This window comes from Pseudomassariella vexata (genome assembly GCF_002105095.1).
Source record: "Pseudomassariella vexata strain CBS 129021 chromosome Unknown BCR38scaffold_8, whole genome shotgun sequence".
Lineage (NCBI taxonomy): Eukaryota > Fungi > Ascomycota > Sordariomycetes > Amphisphaeriales > Pseudomassariaceae > Pseudomassariella > Pseudomassariella vexata.
Genome location: NW_024467963.1, coordinates 274,485 through 299,919, shown reverse-complemented (window position 1 = coordinate 299,919; position 25,435 = coordinate 274,485). Strand labels below are relative to the sequence as shown.

Sequence of the window (25,435 nt, the reverse complement as noted above, 5' to 3'; positions counted from 1 at the left end):
CCTTATCTTTCATTATCTTATCGGGGAACCTCGACACCTCTAGAAAGTCGATAATGCGATGTCGGCCAGAACAAAGCGATATGCGACATCAGTGTTTGCCCTAGTCATCTGCCAGTTCTTCTGGGTTGCCAATAGTTATATACTATGTTGTTCCGCCTTTGTAAATCGTGATCTGGGCTTGTGTGCAACTCTTTCCTTCCCCGGAGACAGCGAAGGCTCTGGAAGTTTGCCCCACCTCAGTCGACACGACGGAAGCTACCCCTCGGTGACCCAACCTCCCAGAGGATCGTCTATGTGATCCTCAAAATCTTTCTTTGACGATCTGTACTACACGTCAAGTCGTTGTGAAATCTGGGCTCTCATCCAGTCCTAGTATTTTACTAGAGGTTTGAAAAGGCAAGAATATCGATTGAAGTTGCCTCGTGAGGTCTCGTCCAAGACTGACTTTGCCTAAGCGTCCGTAGCGGGTCCTGCCGCCATGCAAAGTCTAGGTTCCCCCGAGATAGAGAACAACTCTAGACGCGGGAGTGGTCAGAGAAGGCTTTCGACCCGTTCTGCCTCACATCCTCATACGCTCTCCAATTCCTCCGTTTCTAGTAGTGTAGCGAGTAGCATAGCCAGTCGGAAAAGTCGGCAAGCTGAGCCTGTGGGAACTTCTGACATCTCGATTGAGCCTGCAAGTCTGTCGATGCCACCTCCCACGAACCTGCTGAAGAGTCCCCGTTCGTCGTTCCTCCACAGCAGGCGCGAGTCGACCAATTCGGTTTCCTGGAGTGCTATTAGCGACTATCAACGCAGCGCGGCCGATGATCTTGCCATTGACGATTCCGAAAGCACACCAAAGCTCCTCCCTGGCTCTGCGAACCTCCACGATACTGCTGACCGGCAGCTACCGGAACCCGCCTTGGCAGTCTCACAATACTCCCAATCCTCATTCTTAGACGAGGGAAGGCGCACCATGGATCATGAGGGGAAGCGCATGTCTGTCTCCTCGCTATACTCGTTGTCCTCAGCTCGCGGTGTTCCCAGCTCTGCCGCGTCTATCTCAGCTGTCTCTGTGAACGGTTCAGACAGCGGTAACCGATCGGCCTCAGGAGTCATGGCGTCAAGCAAAGGCCTAGGGCCTCCCTCTGGCCAGCAATCTGAGGCTGAGCTGACCACGGTTACGGTGACTACGTCGTCAAGTGCCCAAAACAATCAATTGACCCCACGGGATCCGAACCACTCCAGCAACCTTGATCTCGTCAAGCGCAATCCTCCCAAGTCCGATGCCAACTCCCGACCCCAACCGACTAGATCTCGCAGTATGGCCAAGCGCAGGTTCAGCGGTAGTACGGCAACTAGCAGCCACAGTCCCAGCAGTGAAAGGGGTCCTTACAAGGAAAAGGAAGAAGTCAAGCCTGCACCTTACGGCATCATTGGCGTCTGTGCCTTAGACTCCAAGGCAAGAAGCAAGCCCAGTAGAAACATCCTGAACAAGATGGTGGGCAAAGGAGACTTCGATGTAGTTGTGTTTGGTGACAAGGTCATCCTTGACGAAGGCGAGTCGACCCCCAAAGTCCCGTGACATAGCAAATACTAACCAGCCAACAGAGGTGGAGAACTGGCCAATGTGTGACTATCTCATTTCGTTCTACTCAGATGGATTTCCTTTGGAGAAGGCCATTGCCTACGTCAAGGCTCGCAAGCCGTTTTGCGTCAATGATGTACCAATGCAGAAAATCCTCTGGGACAGACGTTTGTGCCTGCGAATTCTGGAAAAGATCAACGTGCCTACCCCCCAGCGACTTGAGGTCAACCGAGACGGTGGCTCAACTCTTCTGACTCCGGACATTGCCAAGCATATAAAAGATGTTTCGGGCATTTCTCTTGAGCCAACGGATCCCAACCGCACTATATATCCTCGGAAGGTGGAACTACTTGACGATGACGATATACTGAGTGTGGATGGTGCCTTGTTGAAGAAGCCTTTTGTCGAGAAGCCTACAAGTGGCGAGGACCACAACATCATTATATACTTCCCCAAGTCTTCTGGTGGTGGTGCTCGCAAGCTGTTTCGCAAGATTGGCAACAAGAGCTCTGAGTACATTGAGGACCTCACGGTTCCTCGGGCAATTACCGAGCCAGAAAGCAGCTACATATATGAGAAGTTCATGCGAGTGGAAAATGCGGAGGACGTCAAGGCTTACACCGTCGGTCCCGACTACTGCCATGCAGAGACGAGAAAGTCTCCTGTGGTGGATGGCATTGTCCGACGCAACACTCACGGTAAGGAGATCCGTTATGTTACTGCACTGAACGCAGAAGAGAAGGAGATTGCCAAGAGAATTTCCAATACGTTTGGACAGAGGGTCTGTGGCTTCGACTTCCTTCGCGCTGAAGGGAAGAGCTATGTGATCGACGTCAATGGTTGGAGTTTTGTCAAAGATAACGATGACTACTATAATCACTGCGCCGGGATCTTGAAAAACATGTTTATCAAAGAGAAAACTCGTCGAGGCGGGGTCACTCCGCCTATGCCATCTCCTACCATCTCTGACAGCGTTGACCCGCTCGGTAAAGCCGCAACAGTTGCCAAAGAAAAGGAGAGTCAGGCCAGTACTTTGCATCCAAATCAAGCCAAGTCTCCGAGTAGCGTCGGATCGGCGCTGTCCAAGAGCAATTCCGCTCAAGATACTAAGCAGAGGGAGGACAAATCTCCAGGCACTGCGTCGCCATCGAAGTCTGACGCTGGCACACAGAGCATCGTTTCGAGGCTACAGAGTGGCCTCATGAGCCCCCTCGCCAACCTTACCGGAGATGCTGCGGCCAAGATCTTGCCCGAAACAACGCCTCCCACGTTGCCGGTGACACCACTGGCTGAGGACCAACTAACTCTAAACTCTCAGCAAGACGAATCAACTCCTCCTCCTCCTCCACCCAAGCATTCCTGGAAGCTCAAAGGCTTGGTCTCTGTTATCAGGCATGCCGATCGTACTCCAAAACAAAAGTACAAGTACACATTCCACACACAGCCATTCATTGACCTCCTCAAAGGCCACCAGGAAGAAGTGCTGCTTATCGGAGAAGCTGCTCTTGCTAGTGTCCTCGCAGCTGTCGAGATGGCATTGAAAGAAGACGAGGAAGACCGAGCAAAGCTCAAGTCTCTCCGCAATGTGCTTGTGAAGAAGGGGGGCTGGGCTGGTACAAAAGTCCAGATCAAGCCAATGTTTCGTAAGAAGAACACAGATGGGACGACATCTACCGCCACACCCAAAGTTACAGAGGGCGTCAAACTGGACACAGACGGTGCAAAGCCGTCTGTAGAAACCTCCGAGCCGAAGGCGGCTACCGATGAGCCACCAGTAAAGACGGAAGAGATGAATGTAGAAGACACAGCATCCGGTGGCGAGGAAAAAACCCGACGTGGACCAAAGCGAAGCGATTCCATGTCTGGAGTAACCATGTCGAAATTCACTGCGGCGGAGAATCAACTTGTGCTCGACAAGCTACAACTTATTGTGAAGTGGGGAGGCGAGTCGACTCACTCCGCGCGCCATCAGGCTATCGAGCTGGCACAGAATATGAGAAACGATTATTTGCTGCTCAATAAAGAAGTGCTAGACCAGGCCTGTGTGTACAGCAGTTCAGAGAGGCGAGTCACCGCCACAGCTCAAATATGGACATCAACCTTTCTCGATATGCAGGGAGAACCCCCTCCCGACTTCATTAAAGTTCGAAAGGATCTCCTGGATGATTCAAATGCAGCCAAGGATGAGATGGATAAGGTGAAGAAGAAGCTGAAGGGACTGCTACGGAAGGGCAACGAACGACCGTCGCAATTTGCTTGGCCGGAAAATATGGCAGAGCCGTCCGAGGTCCAAAACAATGTTGTGACTCTAATGAAGTTCCATCGACAGGTTATGCAACACAACTATAACAAGCTTTACAGCGGCGCTGTCAACTCACTCAATGCCATCAGCAACCCTAGTGTGGAAAAGTTGAACGGTGAGGGATCGACCACGTCTATGAGCTCGGTCATCTCACAAGCCAACGCAGTCAATAGCATTCAAACCAGATGGTGTTGCGGCGAGGATGCAGAGCTGTTCCGCGAGCGTTGGGAGAAACTCTTCGGCGAGTTTTGTGACCACGACAAGGTAGATCCAAGCAAGATCTCAGAGCTCTACGACACGATGAAGTTCGACGCTCTGCACAATCGGGCTTTCTTGGAATGGGTCTTCACCCCGCCTAAGCACATGCTCGAAGAAGAATATGGTATTGTCATTGGACGTGATAACAAGATAACGCCCAAAGACCCCGAGGTCGACGATAACAAATCGGATCAGAGCCAAGTCGTGAGCTCGCCGCCTAATGAGAGGTCTGACAAGTCGGACAAGTCGGACAAGGGTGAACGACCTGAAGGGCACAAGACGGTCAAGCGGCTGTTTAAGAGGCGATCGTGGATGAAAGACCGACACTCCCGGGAGCTGGCACCGCCTGAGCAATACTTCCATCTGCACAAGGGTAGCGGACCAACGAAGGCGAAGACGGATGCCCGATTTGAGCCATTGCGAGAGTTGTATAAGTTAGCAAAGGTGCTGTTCGATTTTATTTGTCCACAGGAGTATGGCATATCAGACAGTGAGAAGGTAAGCTTGATTGAGACTTTCGGTACTCTTGCACAATTCCCCATATTGACCTGCAATGTTTAGCTGGAAATCGGTCTCTTAACTTCGCTCCCCTTGCTCAAGGAGATAGTGCAGGCCCTCGAGGACATGCAAGCCTCAGACGAGGCCAAGTCATTCTTCTACTTCACCAAAGAATCGCACATATACACGTTATTGAATTGCATTCTGGAAGGCGGCATTGAGACCAAGATCAGCCGAGCTACCATCCCAGAACTCGACTACCTTTCACAGATATGTTTTGAGCTGTACGAATCAGAGGTCAAGGCCCCCGAGGCCTGCCCCGACCAACCCCCGACATTTGCCTACAGCATTCGCATTACGATCAGTCCCGGGTGCCACATCTACGACCCGCTCGACATCCAGCTTGACAGCAGGCACTGCATAGGATGTGCCCCGCGACGAAGCCTAACGCCACACGGGGACTGGAAACAGGTCATTGAAACACTGCGGGCCAAGTTTCACCAGTGAGTTATTCACCGATTTACACAGGTCCTTCCCTGCCCTTCCCTGCCCTTCCCTGCCCTATATTACCAAGCCGTCCAATGTTGGAGGTTTGGAATGTAGGGTCTAGACCGTCGCAGACCGTGTTCCCTTGTCAAGTATATCCTTGATTGGCCTTGCTAACGACGCCATTTTCCAGGGTCAAACTGCCAAAGACGTTCCTCGCTGTTAACTTGTCAGAAGCTTTTTCGTTCCAGGAGAAGGAACGTCACAATTCCGAAGTAGATGCCTTGGAGATGAAGAAGATTGAGCGGACGCCAGTAACGGAGAAATTAGTTGGTGAAGTGAGGAATAATGATGGCAGTGCGGTGGCATCGGCACCGGCAGTTACGGACACGGCAATCAATGGAGAAGGGGGACAACGGGCAGTGGCTGAGGCTGTGACTGAGCAACAAGCTGCAGACAAGTCTGCGCAACAGATTTAGAGCTGGGTGGGCACAATCACGGCAGAATACATGGTAGAGGCGTTGAAAGAGCCATCAGAGGGAGAGGGGGAAACGGGAACAACATTGCCAACGGCGAATATTGCTTGACGACAATGGGACATGAAGATAACAGAGTTTAACTCATCCTTTTACTAGACGGTAATGAACCGGGTGTCATGGTAAACACTCTAATTAAGCCCACATAATAAAAATGAAAACTTTTCATCCTTACTCTCACATCGTTCCCAGAGTGTTTCTTTCGAGGAGTAACGAGAAACTCCATCCGCATCCAGATATTGTAGTTACTTTGACAATCGTCAATCATGCGTTATCTACAGCATCGCAACTGGGTTGATACCAACCCAAGTCCATTGTAATTTGGTCATGAAAATCCTACTCTAGACTCACCACGCGACGTATTACAAGGCATATTATGATTTCTTCACCCTGACCCTATACCGACAGACAAGTGATCGACCGCCCACCGGTCAACGTTTCCAGACATGGAACGAGCCTGGCCGGCAACAAGAGCACATTGAGAAAATTCTTTCACGGCTCAGAGGACGCGCAATCTTGATCCGAAGCCCTCGGAGGCGACAATGCAAGTGAGGTTATTCCGAAGTCCGACGGAACGAGGTGCCGGGTGCGTCGGCTTACCAAATCAGCATCTACAGCCATAAAGCTTAAGTTGCTTTGACTAAGAGTCGGGGTGTTGCTGATCATCCCGATGCACCCCTGTGAGACAGAGCCGCCGGCGGTGAGTTCATACAACAGCAGCCCTCTACGTTGAGGAGGGTAGATTGAGGAACAGGGGGGGGGAATGCTGCTAAAGAGGAATGAATGTCACCTTACGTGATGTTCCTGAAGCATTGATTGGACAGAGGGCTCCGCAAAGCCTTAACTCAATGCTGGAAGAATGGCTGTGAACCGAGAAGCATCGTGTCAGGGTATTCATCACAGGCTTCCTCTGTAGTCAACAAAAGGGCCAGCATTTTCTACCCGAGGAGGCGAATACTCCTGGCAAGTTGATACCGTCGTCCCCATTCCCCTTCATGGCGATTCCGATGCGGCGCGGTGTTTCGGGTTCATGGAAAGGACAATAGGAGACGGCACGTTGGCAATTGGACGGTCTGATTTGAGACAAGTCAACTTACAAAGTGCAACAGTAGTGGGCGACCTTCTGTCATGTCATGGCCTCGCTACTGAGATCCCTGTGAACACTTGTGAGCTGTCACATTTGACACTATTTGTTGCTTGCTGTCATCTCTTTGAACCCTGTGAGATGTGGGTGGTAATGGATGGGCGGGATCTTGTCCCAGGGCCTTTCCTGTGCGCTCGTGCCAAAATGGACAAATATCATCAAATTTTGATAGTCCATCGACCGATTTCTCTCGATCGTCGGCTATAGGATAATTCGACGAGGGAGTATGTGCCCAGGATGTTTATTTTGTTTATACTTTCTAGCGACGAGGGGCCTGTCGTGGCTATAGTTTGGTGCTCCTGAGCCGATACCGTACAGCCGGCAGATCTGATAAAACCCCAAGCTTCCCCCTCTGACGTTATCATTGCGTATTAGCATTTCCGAATCCTCGGGCTTCGCAACGGTCCAATAGGCTGGCTGCACGACGTCGAGGGTGCAGGGCTGAATCTGCCATGGGCCTATCGCAATTGCTCGCGGGGTTTCGGGTCCGGCTGGCAACCTGAGACCTAGCAATTTCCTTCAGGGGCCGGCAACTTGCCCGGAGACGTACCGGCTGCGGCGGTTGCGTCTCTATTGTCGGCATCTCCGTAGATTATCTGGCCTCACCTGATGGCATGCGGACCGACTGTGCTCTTTATCCAGTCCAAACAATCTTTGGGAAAAGTGTGTACCTGAAGGACCGTGAGGGTGGTTAGATACATGCCTCATACGCGTTTGTGACGTTGCCCCCAAGAAGTGGAGGTTCGGGTATAACATTGGGGTGAGGAAAGTCCGCGAGTGGCTGCGCCATCCAGTTCCACATCTTGGAGTTCGAGGATCACCTGGCATAGCGTTGGTTCACAGACAATCGACAGACCAGGGTACCAGAATAGCACAAGTGTGCCCTGGAGTGGCAGAAGAGCGGTAAAGAGTCAAGACGGCCATCAAATTGTAGCCATGTTAGACTAGGAACCCCAGCGTGCAATGGCACTGTACGTGTTGTCCACGAAATTGAATAGGCGAACTGAGCAACAAACCCTCGCAGATTTTGTGGAGAGTGTGTTCCAGAAGGAACAATTCAAGACTGCTGCGTCCATGTTCAACGAGCAGCGCTTTGGCTCGCCTCCGCTCATACGTTCGATCTCGATACTCTGACAAGGACATAATAACGGGGATTGGTCTCGGCCGGCTTTCACATTGCCTGGCAATGGGGATCTGACCACAGGCTTGGTCCATGTCAAACAAAAAAAGGAATTCTGCGCACTCGACTCTTCAAGCATCTCGCGCATTGCAAACCCCTGTCCTGCCATGTGGGCGCTTGGACCTGAGTGGGTAAGTGGAATGATTAAACCCTCAAGGACTTTATCCCTGCTTGCCATATTTAGCACTCGGCATCTTGGCGGCTATAGCAATGACTTGGAACCGCTTGGCTCTATCCCACCTAGGCATGCAAAGCCGGGGCTCCGACATTTGATAAAGTAATATTCGCACAATGGTTCTGGACAAGCTCGTGATGAGAATATCCCGGGCTCAACAGGGGGTTACAAGCAGGGAATATGAATTCTAAACGACGGGCAAGAGAGGGTGAGTTTGAAAGGCAGTGACAACACCACGAGAAACCAACTTCATTAGTGGACCATGATTCTCGAACCTCACCCAGCAGGTGCAGGTGCAACCATAAAGGAGAATACGGGCACCTAGAGTACTCTAGCGCACTTCGGCTGCCATCGCATCTGTTTGGTCTGCCGCGGATCTCGTCTTCGAGAGCACCAGCCCTGTCCGCAGGCAATGGGACTGGTCAATAGTAGCCTTGTTGAACGTCGAGCCATACGCGGCATATTGTTGTTGGTCGATGCACTAGGCTGAGTTCGGATTTGTGTGTGGCCACATCCGGTTAATTGGAAATCAGAACACTCTCATCTTGATTCTGGTAGTGTGACCTCGGCTCGTCGCCTGTAACCCAGGGATAAGAGGTGATGCAACAGAACCGCAGGAGTCAATTTCTGGTGCATAAACCGAGGCCCATCTCCTAACAGAAATGTAGCGAGTGTGGTGATCAGCAGGGACCAAATTGGTTTTCCTGCTCCGCCAGCACTTACTTTCGTTCGTAAGGACCGAATAAATGAGTTGGGGCTCGCCGCACCAACGTTGCCCTAGGTTGGTTCGTTGTTCCCTTGGAGGATTCCCTTTTTGGGCCGACTGCAGGCCGCGCCAACCAACCAGAGAAGGAGGTTCTGGTGCCGCTCAACTGACGGACGAGGGTCATTGCAACCAGCCCATTGCCTGGATGCATTTTGACACGGGTGACGCATGATGGATGGCCTAGGCCTGAGCAAGACAACGAATCGCGCTTCCTACTTCTCATCGGTAACCTAACTACCAAAGACTAACTTCTCACCGGTCCAAGGCATCATGCCACTGCCATTCTCTTACTCATCTACGGCTATAGATCGTTCGTGCATGCCAGGGATGCGTCTCGGGGGAGAAAGATGCAGCGCGGGTACGGGACGGAATACAACGCAGTCCGACATATGATGGCTTCTTTTAGCAACAGATGTTTCTTTGTACCATTTAAGCCACACAATCTTCATGCTCGAACACGACGTTTGAGGAATACTCACAATGATTCGATGGTTTCCAATCTGTGAGGAGGCTGTGCGGTACCTGGTCGCATATGGGCCGCATACGGGTAGCATCAGCCGATGAGAACTTCAGAGCCTCCTTGCACATTGTAGACCGATTGAAACGTTTCGATGCGAACCTCCTGTTAATTTCTCGTGGACTCCAGGTGATTCTGCCTGAAAACTGTTTGCCACTTGGCTGTTCAACGGATTCCGTTTATCGCAACTGAAGTGAGAGGGGCCCCCATCGCACTTCGACACAAATAGCACGCTGTGATACTGTGGATGCAGCAGCGAGGCAATCAGAAATCTTGGGGGCGGGACTCTCTGCATTAGCCCACGTGGCATGTCAACTCTAGCGTCGAGCTGTCAAACTGTTGCGGGCCCGTTGTCGCTTCCAAGGATCTCTCGTGGGAGTAATATGTAAAAGTTCTCGAAGTAGCGGAGTCTCGATAGAGTCTGTCCCCAGTAGGCTGCCAGTTGCAAAAAGGCGGGGACAGGGAGTTGGCGTTGAAACAACAAGGATTCTCGCCGTTCCTTTCGGCTGGGACGCTTCTCATTAGTTGAAGAAGTCTCTAGTTGTATGGAAGTGGATATTTGATTCCCAGAGCTGGGGTTCATGACCTGTAACCCATTTTCTGGGTCCAGTGGCCTCAACGGCATGGGAATTGTACGATGTAGAGAGTAACGACGACAAGTCCGAAACCTGCAAGTGATATTTTCGTAATCGGATGTAATACGAACCCGCAGATCTGGACCTGAAATTTCTGCCCGACGGCTTGGGCCGTGTTCTCATGTTCGCTAGGCCTGCCAGCCATTCGGAGTGGTGCGTGCCATATTATAGGTCGCGTTTGCTCGCTCTGATTGGCGCTTGCTGTGCCCATTTGCTGCTTGGATGCCACTGAGTGCCAGGAGTAAACTCGCGCAAGAACCACGGCTCGTAGTAGATTATCCAGAAGGAGATTGGAACTGGAACCGGAACTAAGCTCTCCAGGGCTGTCTGACGTAGTGAAGGGGTCTGCATTGTCGTCAGGTAGAGTAAAGGAGCATCGATTACATAACTGCGTTTCATCAACCCGCAAATCGGGCAGGTCGGACTAATTGGGGACAACATTTCTTCCTAAAATGCGAGTGGACTGTTTTCACGCGACGAAGCTTGCTAGCTTTCGCATACTTTATTGGCGGTGAGTTTTGACCAAGTGAGAAGGTTTGCTGCCGTCTCATCGTCCCGGGCAAAACTCTGACGAGGGGTTCTCCTGGCAATTGCCAATCGCTCAATCCACCCCAGGTCAAATGATGCTTTCCTGCTCTGGGAAGACTCGTTGGATACCTCAAAGCTTGATGCACCCGACCGTGCCTGCCTGGACATATTTGGCTGGGCGGTGCTCGGTCAATCAAAGTACCGAAAGAACCTTGGGGAAAAGCGCCCTTCAATTTCAAGACCAAGGCGGCTCCGTCAAGCGAACCTGTTGGAAACTGTTCAGCTCGTTCTTCCAAACAAAGCACCACCAACATCCTGTTTGCCGACCCTGACCTTTGCAAAGCGCAAAGCGCAAACGAGCCACTCTGGATTGGCTTGACGCCCAATGCCCAGCTCATCTTCGACCATCGTTACTTGCATGCAAATTTAGCCAACGGAAATTGCTTGCGATGTGGCACACTGCAACGAGATCTTATTCGCAGGACAATGTGCGATGATTCTACTTTGCGGTTCCTCTATTGCTTTCACATGACAGCCTGATCACGTCCCTTCTGAGGCCGGATTGCAGAATCTCGGAACGTTTTGGAAGGGCGCCACTGTTTCTCGACAGATCAATGTGACGTGTTTAAGCGATACTTCACAACGAGCATCAAAATCTCACACCGGGTCGTTTGTTGTCCTTCGGCCGGACCCTTCGGCTATTTTGTGTTTTTTTTTCGAGACTCAACCTCTACTTCTTGTCACCCATCACACCTACTTTCTTGCCATGATTTCCCCGTCAAGTTCTCCAAGTACTGGCAAGAACCGCCCTCTCTGCCGCCCATGCCATCCATTGATTCCCAAGCATCATTGGAATTTTGACACTGCCGTGGCCCAGCTACGGCCATGCGGATAGCGCCAAAGTTAACTTTGGCTTGGAACAATACCAGCTCTCCCAGTTTCAAATGGAGTCCGCACTATCAAACTCTACCACATAATTGACGGCCTTATATCATCTGAAAACTGGAGCGCGCTGGACCCCAGCAACTTGGATGTACATTGCTGCTGTATATCACGTTAGAAGTATATGTGCAGCAGGGATAGATGCTGGTCCGGCAATTTGATCATGGTAGGGACTCGGCGACCGGTAAAGGGACGGGACCACACCACCTGATCCATGTCCGGTTCTGGAAGCTTTGGAAGTCAATATACATACACGCTCCAAGCTGCAAGTTAACAAGACTAAACACGTTCCTCCGCCGGCTCCTCTCTGTGCTGCCAATACCCAAAGCAGCTCTTGGTAGACTCTTTTCCGTGTCTCCCGTCTACCTTGTCTTGTACTTATTTGTCAGCGACTTACGTCCAATCACTGGTATGGGGCCGCAGTCAAGAGATATTTGACAATCCAACCTGACTTACATAGAGTTGCAGCCTACCTTTCCTCAACTCGGACAGTCCCACAACAATATCCCGTCATATCCATCGCCTTAACTGAGGCCGCTACTGGTGTCAACACTTAGTTAGGGATATCCCATGCACAGATTATGGAGTTCTTTTCGGGAGCCATCCGCCTACCGTCATAGGGTCTGGGGTAGTAATCAGACTAGATTGTGCTACTCCGGTACAAGTCGTGAGCTTCCCGCTTGCCGTTGTTTCAACAAAAAAGTATCCATACAAAGTTAGGTGTTGGGTACACCTCACAGTCGTCATCCTCATCTGCTGTCTAGTCACAAAACCGAACACGCCCTGTTCGCCGTTGGCAGCCCTACAAACACGACATCCGTCTCAAAGATCTACGTTTCCGCTGCAGATCCGAGCCTCACGGCAAACAAAGAAAGTAGAGTGGATCTCTGTCGTCTGGTATAGGCATTCCGAATTCAACGACTCTGCCTGTGGACCATAAAAGCCCTGTGCTCTCGTTACATGTTACCGACTATTCCTTCCACTCGACAGAACATACTCTTCACTCGCACACTCACATCACACCGCGGCTAATCATTCAAACTTCAAACTTCAAACTTCGGACTTGAGATATCACCTTCACCTCACATCAAGTAATGTCACCCACCTCTCAAGTCTCTGCGGTATATCTGACTGAGCACACAGGAAACGGAATCACCATCCTCACCCACTCAAGGACATCATCATGGCCGTCGCCACCAACTGCGCGCACTCCTTCAAGATGATCAAGTCAGACAACACACTTATCCAATGGACATGTCACCTATGCCACTCGGGACCGCATTGGTGGATCTTCGAGTGCCAATACTGCAAGCTGAAGACATGCCGGGCCTGCGCCCACAATGTCTAAGAATGGACATCAATGGGAAAGCAAGGTGTGTTCGGGCCGTGGTAAGTGAGTGCAGCTAACCGCCCTGTTCCATATCTTGGTGCCTGAGCTACTACTACCCATAGCCGTGGCCATACACATGCACATACCAATCTTGCATGTTAATGTATCAGATCTTTGAGGGCTGATTGTCTACAGCATGCCGTCTCGCCATCTTGAACGCCCATGGCAAAGGGAAAGCTGGTCATTGGGACCCTCTCCCCCCTCCCCCACTGGACGAAATCTACAAGGAAGACGATGAGCAGGAGGCCTGTACCGCAAAATCCACACCAACCATTCTACGTCGTCCAGAATGAGGTACTAGGGACATTCTCTAATGACGGAATACACCTAAGTGGACGCGTTTTGCCAAGCGTCACGGAAGTACCCCTGTGGCCTTCCCCTGCCGGCAGTGTTCAACATCTCATTTTGGCCGCTATATCCCGAAGCAACGTCTCTTTCCATGGGCACAACTGTCATCTGAATTTCGTTTTCATTTTTATCCACCATCTGCAAACCTATTGTTGCTTGGTGAACCGGTCACCTTGCATCTTTCTTATTCTTTCCCTAGACTTCGGCTAAGATATCATTTGTTTTCTGGCGCACGTCAACGCATGCGAATGCAACTATCACCATCGCTTGTGGTCGTGTAAGGTGTTTGTCATTCGTTTCCTACCAAGACCGTTTTTTCCAGGAGTTCAAGGGGCTGGGGGTGGCGGAAAAGAGCGATACACCCCGGGATGGACCTTCGCACCAATGGGAATCATGTCATAGATCGTTTTCAGGCAAGGAGCAAACAGATTCGGCAAATCAGGACAAAAAAGGGGGGGGGAAAAGGAAAAAAAACATTGTGGACCATGCGGTATTGGTCGGGCTTGGACTTGTTAGGCGCATGTTCTCTCTCTTTCTTTATCTTTTGATGCTGGGTCTCTTTTGGCTCTCGTTTACTTCTACTGCGTTTGGTGTTCAGGTTGGTGGTTTGTTCGGGGATAGTTTTCTACCAAACGGGAAAGATACCCTGTCCCTGGGTACCCCTTATGATACCTCGCATTTGGCCTCTACGCAGGGCACATGCACAGAGCACGGGGGCAGAAAATACTTGTACGCAAGTACCAGAAAATGAACACAGGTTATTGTCATGATGAGGACTGGACTTCATTCAGAAAGGAAAGGAAAATGAAACTTTCTTCGAGTCCTAATTCGAACTATTGCGTGCCACGTTGCCATTGTCCAAATGTTTGGCCTATTTTCTTTTGAGGAGGTTCAGGTTACCTTGACGTCGGATTGAGGCTGGCTGTACGACAAGCTGAGAGCCTAATTCCCAATTCATTGTTCACGTTCTTTCTACATGGGTTTGGGTTGGGCGGCAGTGGCGGCGGCAGCGGTGCGGAGTACAGGAAATCAGGGGCTGCAAACGCCGTTTAACATGCCATGCTCTTATTAGCCTTGATACATTTTTACTCATGCCAGGGCCCAGCGGCATGTGCCTGCCCAAGATGTGACATGCAAAACAATGCAACCACTACGGGCAGCCGCAGCAACCTTGATAGGCAACAGGGAAAAAAGACATACAACAAAACCAAGGATGACCTGGCATTCATTCTCGATAGACGGATTGAGTGATGGTCGTGCTTAACTCCCACGTCACATCCTCATCTACATGTACATCTACAAAGGGCTTAGCGACGGCAGACGGATATCGACATATGCATTGACATGGCGCCAACCAGGTTGTTTGGGCCATGTGGCGTGCAAACCGACAAGTTGGGGCGTGGTGACACAACAGCCTTGCGGTGGGCAGCCTATAGCCTAGCGAAACGCTTTTATCTCACCTTAGACCTGCATGTTCACCTAACGTTGCGTCGCTTCGTCGCTTCATCTCAAGCCATGTCACATTCGTTCGTTACCCGACCGGCCCCCATGTTCCGCCTTCCGCGCTGCCGCGTGTATTTTCTTTTCGTCCCAAGACCCGACACACATGGTTGGGATAAGTCCATGCTCGGACGCCCCGATGGTGGCGGTAAGTGGGAGAAGGGGGGAGTGTTCCGGGGCACGCAACCGGACGGGAAGCAGCAGAGACATGGGACGAATGAATAAATGATATGATGGAAACCCTTTCAGTCGCCCAACGATCTCACAGCCGAAACGGCTTCGCTGGCTCCACTCTATTCACATGACTTGACATCTGACTTCTGACTTTCCTGCCCTACGACTAGCTTAGGATTGCTTAGGCCAGCTCCAAACGGACCTCTCGTCGCTCCGCCTTGTCACGGTTACCTCGTCCCCCACGGCAACGTTAGCAACAAGAGTTGTAGTAGTAGCATTGCCATCTTCAGCATCGCCTGCCACCAGGAACGCATACCGGCCAAAGACCGGCGACCACTTGTTTCCCGCGTCGACCCTGCGGTCGGCCATGAGTTTCTTCAAGACATTGCCCGCCTCACCGTCCGCCGTTCGGCCCTTGTCGTAGTCGATGTTGATGGACATACACCGTCCACAGTTTTCTGTTACTTGGAGCTTGCGCTTGTTGTCCCCGATGTGCAGCTCCGACCACCAGTCCTCGTCCCACTTGTCTATGCCGTCCACCACGACGTTTGGCCGAAATCGCATCATGTCCATCGATTCGCCCTCGGGCAGCCGCGAGCTGACGTCGTCGAGTGAGGCTTCGGTCGTGATGAGGAAAGGCGCGCACTCATTGAAGTGAAGCCAGTCATCTGCTGGCTCTTGTTCTCCTTGAGACCCCGTGACGTATGATGCCATCGATGATAGCCATCCCTTATTCATTTCCCTGTTCTGTCCCGTGGTCTTAGTCGTAGACCTAGGCGAAAACAACACCTTGCGCTTCCCGTCCCCAATGTACACCAACGCCGTCTCGTATCCCAGACACGAAGTGAACCACCCGTCATGGGGCTGCCCCATTCTGTAAGCTCGGGTCGTACTCCCGTACAGTTTGATTACCACTGGTTCCAGACCCTCCACCGCCGGCTTCAGGGGAACCCTCAACGTTGTGCTCTGCTCCAGTGTCGGCGCTATCAGCGGCGGCTCCGGCTTGTGATACGTGACCAGGATTTCGTCACCGATAATTTCTTGATGGCATAGTGTGCACTCGGGAAAGTACACCGTCTGCATACTCTTCAGACTGCCGTCCTCTTGCACCTTGCATAGCATGAAACGCCGGTCATTTTCGAGACCTCGTTGCTGAAGTTGAGCACTCTGCACCGACATGGGCCGCAGCGCTTTAATGGGGTAAACGTAGAGCTGGGGTCTCGCGTCAATGCTAATTACTCTAGCTGTTTGGGAGGGTAAACGTCTCGCTTACCCGTGTGATCTTCATATTCGGCGATTTGGACTATGCTGTTGGTGGAATGGCGGTCTGCTCTATAGAATAAATATTGTAGATGGGTCGTTTGTGTAAGGTTATGATAAAAAGTACACTTTCCACGACTCAAGAACCGATAACCTCCCTGCTGTTAGTTCTGCAACTCAGACTAAGGCAAGTCAAATCACATTATCGGGCATATCATCAGACTAACTAGTCACCTACTCCACAATCTGGCAATCCTTGCCTCTTTAGCACAACTTTGCCTTCGCGATAAAACAGGCGGCGCATGTTGTCTGTATTGGATTCCAACCGATCAAGGAACTTGGTGATGTTCTATAATCGCGGCACAACGTCCAGTACGCATGTGTTTCGATTCCGGAGGGGTGGAGAAACACCTTTGCATCCTCCACTACTTGAACTTGCCACAACTAGTTCGAATCTACAAGACGACAACTGGGATCTTACTAAAGCAAATGAACATTGACTTAGCATTGATCATCCTGTATTTCGCACTTAGTCAGCCACTTGAAGGGAGAGATTTGCTTAACGGATATGCATGATACCGGTCTTGGTCAGTTGTGGTTGCTACATCTCTCACCCCTTCACTCTATGACTGCGATGTGCAGACTGAAAGATGATGTTTTAGATCGTATAGCAAACGGCGATTATCAGAAGGCATTCCACTTATTATTACAGGCTCTTCTTAAAAGAGACCACTCAAGTTTTGCAACTCTTGTATGAGCTCATAAACAATCCCAAGTTGGCCCCGAGGGATCCCTAAATACTGCAACGCGTGCCTGACTGGCTCGTACCCCTCCACACATGAGGCCACAACTTCCCACACTTTTCCTTTTTCCCGTTCCACTCCAAAATTCTGCCGAGTTCAGGTGGAGGTGTGGAAGTGAGCCTTTTAACTTTATGTCGATAAGGCTGGTCCCTTTTCATCAGACTCGTGTTTCTCCAATGGAATGTAGTCTTCAGGGCTTGTGCTTCGTCTTGACCAGCGCGCTATATGGTCTCTCCTCAGTGTTCAATGCTTGATTTTTTTGGTTTAAAAAAGACCCAATCCTCCTTTGGCGCAGGTGATGCGTTCAGTTGTATGGCCTTCCGCACAACCACAACACGGGGTGTTTCGATACGGCAATACCTAGCGTCCATGCATTACACTGTTAGTAGCTGAAGGAAGACTAGAAAGGACGAAATGACATCAGCTTACCTTAAGTAATGGTAGCTAATAGTCTTGATCTGAACATGGCTTTTCATACCGTACCATATTAAGATCTTTGGCGAAAACTGTAAGCGATGACCAGAGAAGTAAAGAAGCGGTAATATCAACTTACCTTAGTGACTATTACGAATGATTCTGACCTGAACATGCCCGTTCATGTTGCTTGTGCCCTTTTCTTTCTTTTTGTAGCCTCTGGGATAATCAATTATTTTCTTGTGTCACTTCTTTTGTGTGGTAGCTTCACCCGTCGTGCTTACTCAAGAGGTAGAGGTAGAGTTGCATCGAGCTCTTTTACATACATAGTCATGTCCACTTCGGCAACTGAAGTCTGGATATCTTCCCAAGGCTTCTATGGGGGCCAAGAAAATCCACGTAAGCGGCTGGTACTACTGAACCAGGCATCTTAACGTCAATTCCATCTACAACCTGGGCATGAATGGTGTAGCCAACTTAACCACCGATGTTCTTGTACTGTAAGAAATCTAAGATGGGGCTACAGTTCGATAGTGTTCTCACGTGAATTATCAAGAAGTCCTGCCTTGCTCAAAATAAAAGTGCTTAGTGTTGCTCTTGATTTGTGTTAGTATTGACACAGGTGCACAAGGTACTGCAGGCAAAGGAAGCCATACCGAAGATGTATTCTCAGTGAAGAAACTTTCTATTAGCATACGCGGCCAAATAGAAACCTCGCGTGGTATCGGAGCTGTAGTCGCTCTTTATTCCACGGCAGGGCTCAATAGTCTTAAGTGTGTCACACCCTTAAAAAGGCTTAACCTTAGTAGACAGCCTAGAAAACTCTACGAACGTAGTATACCATCTTATCACTGGTGAAGTACCCTTGATCTGAAATTACTACCCTCTTATCATGTTAGTCATTTTAACACATTGAACAGGCGTCTAAAGATTGGAAATGGTGAGCTGCTCTTGCCCCGTGATAGTCTGGCAATGCTCAGTCTATGCCGATGAGAGTTTACTGGTAGGTGCTTTCCAATTGTGTGTCCCTCGTTTCGGCTTTTGCTTTGCGCTTCTTCCATAGCTTGTAGCTATCCTTCTTGATGACGAAGGGTTTGCTTTGGATGTTTTTTGGCAGTTATTCGGGTCTCAGCATAAATCGAAGCTTAAATTGATCTTTTATGCAATGGGTAGCTACACAGGGCCGATGCATACCCAAGGGGATACGGACTCAATTTTGCTTACTCTTTATATTATCGGACTGTTGTCAGTCGACAGAGACAAGATAGCAAGATAAAGCTGAAATGGTTCTGGTGGGGGGCAGAGGCGGCAAGTTGCCTGGGACACCTGGCGTACTGTATGTAGTAAGACGAAAATGAGTAGAGAGGACCAGGAGGGGGTGGAGGTTGGTCTCCCTGGCTCCGAAGAGTTCATAATAAAAAATACATCCAGTCACTTAACTGAATCCTGAATTTTGATGTTGGGGTTGAGTCTTCTGCCCAGTCGTTGCTTAGGTACCAATACATGGCAAAGTAGTTTCTATTGCAATTTTAATCCAATTTATTTTCTTTTTTTCCTTGAGCGCTAAATGTGGCTCTATGATGCCGACCTATACGGTAAGCCCATTAAATGATTGCATTGGGTAGCCTCTCGAGCTTGGATGAGTGAAGTGCCAGTCCAGCCAGTCTCAATCAATCCGCTTGCTCAAATAAGCAAGATCAAGGTTAGTGGTGTGACCGTCCTCATGTATGTGTACAGCAGCCTTCTCCTCAACATGAAATCGCTTATAACCGCGTCGTGTATACCAGTCCTCATTCGAGACCTAGCGCGGGAATAATCAGCGTACTTGTAATCCACAAGCTTTGGATCGATCGGCTACCTTTCGTTCTGGAAGACCCCTATCCGCATATAGAGCCTTGAGGACATCATCGGGGATCTTAGCATCTTTAGAAAGAGTATCTAGGACTATATATTTGGCGTTAATCGGTTCCTTTGCTGCAAGGGCCTCGAGGCTGTCCATGGTGGCTGCGCCGAATCCGCCGTTGTGGAGTTGGTATGAAATATAGAGCGAATGTACCCACACCACTTCCCGCGGCGGTAGGCCGAATTTCGCATCTTCCTCGGGTGAGTGGACATCAAGGGCCACATGCCCAATGGGAATGAATCGCTTGTTGCTTGGCTTCCGCTGGACCAGGCGGATCTCTGGGGCCGTATCACGGAGCGGAGATGATTCCTAAACCGACGTACGTCAACATACTCAAGTACACTCAAAGCATGAGAGGGCCCGTCGTGCCTTTGGGTACTTTCCAGTATGGGTTTCTATAAGCTTGTCGCGATCCGGGACCTCGGCTGTGAGGTTCTAGGCCAATCAGCGTATGTGCGACTCCCTAAATCATTGCTAACTTACAACTCAGTATAACATTCTTCCCCCTTTCTTGGCAGACTCAGCCCATGATGGAACCTCGACGGCTCTCCAACCATAAGCCACGCGCTGGTCGTACATGCGGGTGACATGCTCCTCGGAGGTATAATCCCACGGTATCAACTCGACTTTCCAGGCATGCTTGGAAGACATTATGAAGTGTCAATGCAGTGGAGGAAGCAAAGCGACTGACCCGGGTATGCTACCTGGAGGTATATCTTGCCCCCGTGATGGTGTTTATTGGAGGTACTCTCGAGAAATAAGGAAGGAGTTCGTGTGATTCAATATGACTCATTGCAAGTATTTGCACCAAGTAGAGCACTGCGCTAACCGATAACGGGCTGCAGTGGGAGAGATGCTCCATTGTGTACAAACGAATGGTCAGATTTCAAATCGATCTTGCTATAATTGGAAACCGTACAGCGGAATCCACCAGGGTAAGCAATCCTCCTACCGGCCGGTAGAAAGAGCTCCATGCCTAGGTATGCTCATAGCCGATTACGATATCAGTTGCTTCACGGAATTGACACATTTTGGCGCCTTGGGTCGTCATGAGGTTCTGCGCCCTGGCATTGTATGATCAATGGTATGGAAGTTGCATGTTACCAATAGAGTTCTGAAGATTTCAAGGAGCCCTGTAAACACAGAACCAAACCGGCGACTAGCGTTACGCAGTTAGGCGAATTTCGGAAACCCCGATTACAATGCCAGGATGGGTGCGAAGACGTCTACCAAACGAAAACACATGGCGAATGGCCAGCGCTAGAAGTACTTGCGAGTATGTAACACAGCTTAATTTGACGTCTCCGGTTAAAGATAAGCTCGTCGAGAAATTAGCCAAATCGGTGTCCCGGCCAAATCGGTGTCTAGCACTAACTTAGGTTAGTAAGCTCAAGCAAATCCGAAATAAGTAGGGTGTGGCACGGGTATAGCGTCTCATGAAAACGGCTGCCTGATTTTTGGCGGGCCTACCAAGCCTCTGGTCCTCAGATCAAGCCAGCAAAGGAACACCAAATATCTGCTTCTCAGCGCAACTTTGTCCTGTCGTGCAGCCAACAACGCCAACATGGACGCCTCAGGTCAGGATCGGGACGTGCTGGTTCAACAAGCCTCTGCAGACCTCATTGCTGACTTCAGCCGCTGTTTGGGTCCTTTTCTGAGGAGACATGACGGACAGCTGCGAAGCCGGGTTCGAGTACGAGATACTTCAAGACTCATTGACCAGGTATGAAACCCCCTGTTCGCACGCCTGCACCGGCACCGCACCGCTCATACAATATTTTCAAGGACCTGGAATCCTTTCAGGAACTGCCTCAACTGCTTGACCCGCATCTCCCAAAGTTCCTTCCTGCCTTGGCTGAGGCGTATATCGAGCATCTCCAGGACCGCCGGAGATCTAGCTTACTATCCACCCGTTCTCAGCTCCTAGAACCAATTTCACATGCAATCTGCAGGATCATCTACGCTTTTTGCAAAATCCGTGGAGAGAAGGTCATTGTCAGGTTCCTCAATGTCGAAACCAAGTATCTCGAACTTCTATTGCATGCCATTGAACGTTCGGAACGGCCAAGTGATGCGACGAAAGAGACTGTCTCTGCCATTTCGTGGAGCTGGCATGAGAGATATGTTGTCTTGCTATGGCTCTCGCAGCTGTTCTTCGCCCCCTTTGACTTGTCCACTATTTCGTCGGGCGACGTTGACGACGCAAATCGCACGATGATCCCAGGTCTTACATGGCCATCTCAAATCCCTGGGATCGCTCTGAGAGTTATACCACTGGGAATCAGGTACCTTGCATCGCCAGGGAAGGAGAGAGATGGCGCAAAAGCGCTACTGGTACGTTTAGCTATGCGAAAGGACATGCAGGAGATTGGCATCTTGCAAGCACTTGTCCAATGGGCCATCTCTACTCTCAGCCCAAACAAAGGAGGCCCCGTCGAGTCTCCTTATTACTATATCGGCAGCATAGCCTTCCTGGCTGGGGTTCTGAGAGCAGCGGCCGACACGTCAATCATGGACCCGTACTTGTCCTCCATCTATTACGCTACTCAAGCCATCGCTTCGCAGGACAATCCTGTGTTCAAGGTCATTTACGGCTCAGCATTGGCGCGGAAGACTATGATCAAGGTCACACGGTCTGTGATCACTCTGGTACTTCGAAAACCGCGGCAAACCGTGGAGGATACCGAGATGGTCGAGAACACTATAGGCTGTCTTCTAGAGAGCCTAGCCGACAACGACACCCCGGTCAGATTCGCTGCTAGCAAAGCCCTCAGCGTCATCACGCTGAAGCTGGATCCCGAAATGGCCTCTCAAGTGGTCGAGGCTGTCCTGGAATCGCTGAATCGAAACGTGCTAGTGATAAAGTCTCAATCAGGTGCAAAGGGCCCATCAAGACGTGATCTGACCGCCGTTGACCCTCTGGAATGGCATGGCCTGATGTTGACACTAGCCCACCTTCTGTATCGGCGATCACCTCCACCCGAGAACCTCACCGACATAATCCACGCCTTGCTCATGGGGTTGGCTTTCGAGAAGCGAGGAACATCAGGTGGATCTATCGGTACGAATGTGAGGGATGCTGCTTGCTTTGGCATATGGGCAGTAGCAAGGCGATATACCACCGCTGAGCTGGTTCGAGTGCCGACGAAGGCCGTTCCCATTGCCTACGCCCATGCGTCTCCTACCTCCATTTTGCAAGTCATTGCCGCGGAATTGGTCGTTGCAGGATCCCTCGATCCAGCAGGCAACATTCGCCGAGGATCTTCAGCTGCGCTTCAGGAGCTGGTAGGGAGGCATCCGGACACGATTGAGCAAGGCATTGCGCTCGTACAGGTTGTCGACTACCACAGCGTGGCTCTTCGGTCAAGAGCAATCCACGAGGTAGCTCTGCAGGCTACCCAACTCTCACCTCAGTACGGTCATGCGTTGCTAGAGGCACTGCTCGGTTGGAGAGGTATGGCAGACACAGATGCAGCAGCACGCAGGGTTGCCGCTGCTGCGTTCGGTACTTTGACAGCAGAGAACGCGCAGTTGCCATTGTCGGAATCGTCACTCCGCTTCACTGAATTAGTGGACCTACTTCTTGAGCGCATTCGGTCTCTTCAAGTACGACAGGTCGAGGAACGGCACGGCCTCCTCCTCAGTCTGGCTGCCATCGTCAACTTTCTTCCGATACTCCTCAGAGGCACGAAAGGTGAACCGGCCAGCCAATTCGTGGATAGCTTGCCGATCCCGAAGCTTGTAGACGGCCTGGTGGAGATCCTGAATGACTGTAGGACAACTTCTTATCGGAAACCTGAACTGATTGCAGAAGCTGCCAGTGTACTGGTAATCTCGTTTCATCCAGTTCTTTTGCTGTATATTGCATCACGGATGCCCACTGCTGCAGAGGGATTCCAAGCGGGAAACATCGTCATTGTGGAAAGGCAGACAGAGGCGCTGCTCAACTCGTTACGTATCATAGATGGTTCAGAACATGATCGGCCATCGAAACTGGATGCGATGGTGGATGCGATGGAGCACACAGTGAACAGCTGGCTGGAAATAAACGAGTCGGAGGTCATGGAGGTTGCAGCACATGCTGCGCTGGTGTCATTGCTGTATAGCAGGTCAACAGAACGTGCCCGCATCATTCGAAGCTGGGCGGACAAAATCCGGTTCGCCACGAAATCTCGAAACAGGCACGGGAATGGGTATTTCCATGCTCTGACCGAAGCATACCATATCGTCTCTACATCTCTTGATAACTCGATAGGTCCGAAGGACATCACAAAGGCCCTCGCAGATCGCTGGGCATCGGACGATGATGTTGAGACGCGAGTAGCGATTCTACAGTGTCTTGCTGACCAAGCCATCCTCCGGGAAAGAGTGTCGGATTTCCTGCCGATGATATTGGATGGGTTGAACGACTACACCACGAATGCTCGAGGAGATGTTGGCTCACATGCTCGACTCGAGGCAATTAGGGCGACGAGAACATTGTGGGAGGTCCTAAAGAAAGGAGGTGAACCCCACCACACGATCCATGAGATCACGCCGGTTTTGTTACCTCGGATACTTCGCCTGGCGGCGGAAAAGCTCGATCGCGTTCGTGCGGAAGCCCAGCCAGCGCTGGCTTTGCTCTTACTCCCCAGGTTCGGCTCGAATCTACGCATCTGAAATCCAAGTTACCTTGCTAATGTTTCTAGCCATGCCGAAATATTCACTACCTCATCCTTCTCCTCCAAGGGCTACTTTGCATGCCTATTCGGTCTATGTAGACCAGACCGGTTTCTCGAATCAATAGCAGAGAGCTGGAAACTCAGCGAGACGGACTGCACGTCAAGCTTACTAGCCGGCCTTTCAACTGCAGCAGACACGGGAAACGAAGATCTAGTGATAGCTAGCCGTGCAGCCGTGGCCGAATTCTGCGAGCAATCCACCGACCACATCTCGCAGATCTGCATGGCTCTAATTAATAACCTCAAGCTGCACCAGGGTCAGGACCGGGTCATCGTCCCTACTTTGGAACTGCTAGCGTATCTGTTTCAAATCGGTATTATGCAGAGGTTCAAGGGCCTCAATCTGCGCCAGCTGTGTCTTCTGACACAGAAGGCTGGCTACAAGTCAGGCAATGTGCGCAAAATCGAGGCCTGCATCAAAGTCTACGGGGGCGTCGGGTCGATGACCGAAGAGGAGGACACTGCCAATGCTGAAATGACGTCCGAACTTGGCCTGATGAGGCAGGAGGGCATCGCCGAAGCGAGAAAGAGGCTAGGGGCCTTGCTGATGCACCCTTGGCCTCGGGTCCGCACGCTGGTCGTAGACGAGCTGTGGGGTTCCACGTTGTTGTCGGAAAAGACGGACGTTTCAGGAAATAGAGTCGCGAAGCTGATGAGTGTCGACTGGGGCAAGGCTGACAAAGCTCAGATCAAGAACATGGTGGGGGAACTGGGGCTTGTCTAAAAGAGGCCTCATTACAACTGGCATTACGGCGGTTAGAGTTGACGGACGGTATCGCATCTCAAGTGGAGTTAAATGTAGAGTAGATCTCGGCAACTTGGTAACCGTCACGACTCCACAGCCCGAGTAGCTATGTCGAAGGCGGTAAGGAAAGGAAATCGTGAGGTAAACGAAAGATATGGGAATGTCACCATAGGGTATGATACGAGGGGAAATGGAGGATGTCGATCTTCTCCCGGGCATGCGAGCAGTCAAGCTTCTGAATCCTGGCTGAGGATCCGCCAATCACAGTCTCATGCACTGTCGCCAGGAAAGCGCACACGCAGCATTTGATACTGCTGCAGTCCATCGCCGCCGAAGCCTCGCTGTCAGTTTATGGCACTCGAGAACACACACAGAGGCCAAGACTGCCACTTTTGGAAGCAGCACCTGTTGATGAGTTGAGCCCGGGGTTGGAAGGGCCAAAATCGGAAGAATGCGTCCAATCATAAGGCTCAAAGGTGGTTCTTTAGTGAGAGATAAGGTCACATTGCCCCTTGCTGCTACTATACAAGAACAACGAACGAAACGCAAGGTAGCAGTTGCACCAAGTCAGCTGTCATGTAGACCGCAACGAACCCTTTGCAGCATGCCTTCCGCAGAGCAGCATCATGAGCCCCGCTCC

At 50.8% G+C, this 25,435-nt stretch overlaps 8 protein-coding genes across 8 annotated transcripts; 4 read left to right on the top strand and 4 right to left on the bottom strand.

Moving 5' to 3' along the window:
- Nucleotides 1-87: 87 nt before the first annotated feature.
- On the top strand, nucleotides 88-5,795 carry BCR38DRAFT_393526 (histidine phosphatase superfamily-domain-containing protein). The gene is made up of 4 exons (XM_040857600.1): nucleotides 88-1,541; nucleotides 1,594-4,628; nucleotides 4,692-5,131; nucleotides 5,308-5,795. The coding sequence occupies exons 1-4, from the start codon at nucleotides 479-481 to the stop codon at nucleotides 5,591-5,593; spliced, it is 4,824 nt and encodes a 1,607-aa protein (XP_040714630.1). The 5' UTR covers nucleotides 88-478; the 3' UTR covers nucleotides 5,594-5,795.
- Nucleotides 5,796-8,678: 2,883 nt separating this feature from the next.
- On the bottom strand, nucleotides 8,679-9,066 carry BCR38DRAFT_409952 (uncharacterized protein; the record flags this gene model as incomplete). Its single annotated transcript, XM_040858411.1, has 2 exons — nucleotides 8,679-8,802; nucleotides 8,873-9,066. The coding sequence occupies 2 exons, from the start codon at nucleotides 9,064-9,066 to the stop codon at nucleotides 8,679-8,681; spliced, it is 318 nt and encodes a 105-aa protein (XP_040714629.1).
- A 1,356-nt stretch (nucleotides 9,067-10,422) lies between these two features.
- Nucleotides 10,423-11,336, bottom strand: BCR38DRAFT_218524 (uncharacterized protein). Its single transcript, XM_040854228.1, has one exon. The coding sequence runs from the start codon at nucleotides 10,991-10,993 to the stop codon at nucleotides 10,466-10,468; it is 528 nt and encodes a 175-aa protein (XP_040714628.1). The 5' UTR covers nucleotides 10,994-11,336; the 3' UTR covers nucleotides 10,423-10,465.
- Nucleotides 11,337-12,655: 1,319 nt separating this feature from the next.
- Nucleotides 12,656-12,941, top strand: BCR38DRAFT_218517 (uncharacterized protein). Its single transcript, XM_040854227.1, has one exon. It carries the CDS (start codon nucleotides 12,721-12,723, stop codon nucleotides 12,883-12,885), a length of 165 nt encoding a protein of 54 aa, XP_040714627.1. The 5' UTR covers nucleotides 12,656-12,720; the 3' UTR covers nucleotides 12,886-12,941.
- A 699-nt stretch (nucleotides 12,942-13,640) lies between these two features.
- BCR38DRAFT_218515 (uncharacterized protein) lies at nucleotides 13,641-14,075 on the top strand. Its single transcript, XM_040854226.1, has one exon. It carries the CDS (start codon nucleotides 13,796-13,798, stop codon nucleotides 14,024-14,026), a length of 231 nt encoding a protein of 76 aa, XP_040714626.1. The 5' UTR covers nucleotides 13,641-13,795; the 3' UTR covers nucleotides 14,027-14,075.
- Nucleotides 14,076-15,049: 974 nt separating this feature from the next.
- BCR38DRAFT_393525 (MOSC domain-containing protein) lies at nucleotides 15,050-16,306 on the bottom strand. Its single transcript, XM_040857599.1, has 2 exons — nucleotides 16,223-16,306; nucleotides 15,050-16,161 (listed from the first exon to the last, which is right to left on the bottom strand). Exons 1-2 carry the CDS (start codon nucleotides 16,235-16,237, stop codon nucleotides 15,121-15,123), a joined length of 1,056 nt encoding a protein of 351 aa, XP_040714625.1. The 5' UTR covers nucleotides 16,238-16,306; the 3' UTR covers nucleotides 15,050-15,120.
- Nucleotides 16,307-19,092: 2,786 nt separating this feature from the next.
- Nucleotides 19,093-19,980, bottom strand: BCR38DRAFT_345318 (uncharacterized protein; the record flags this gene model as incomplete). Its single annotated transcript, XM_040856175.1, is given in 4 exon segments — nucleotides 19,093-19,227; nucleotides 19,285-19,638; nucleotides 19,653-19,707; nucleotides 19,826-19,980. The coding sequence occupies 4 exon segments, from the start codon at nucleotides 19,978-19,980 to the stop codon at nucleotides 19,093-19,095; spliced, it is 699 nt and encodes a 232-aa protein (XP_040714624.1).
- Nucleotides 19,981-20,893: 913 nt separating this feature from the next.
- On the top strand, nucleotides 20,894-24,774 carry BCR38DRAFT_458233 (tubulin folding cofactor D C terminal-domain-containing protein; the record flags this gene model as incomplete). Its single annotated transcript, XM_040862137.1, has 3 exons — nucleotides 20,894-21,052; nucleotides 21,115-23,963; nucleotides 24,018-24,774. 3 exons carry the CDS (start codon nucleotides 20,894-20,896, stop codon nucleotides 24,772-24,774), a joined length of 3,765 nt encoding a protein of 1,254 aa, XP_040714623.1.
- Between the last annotated feature and the right edge of the window lie 661 nt (nucleotides 24,775-25,435).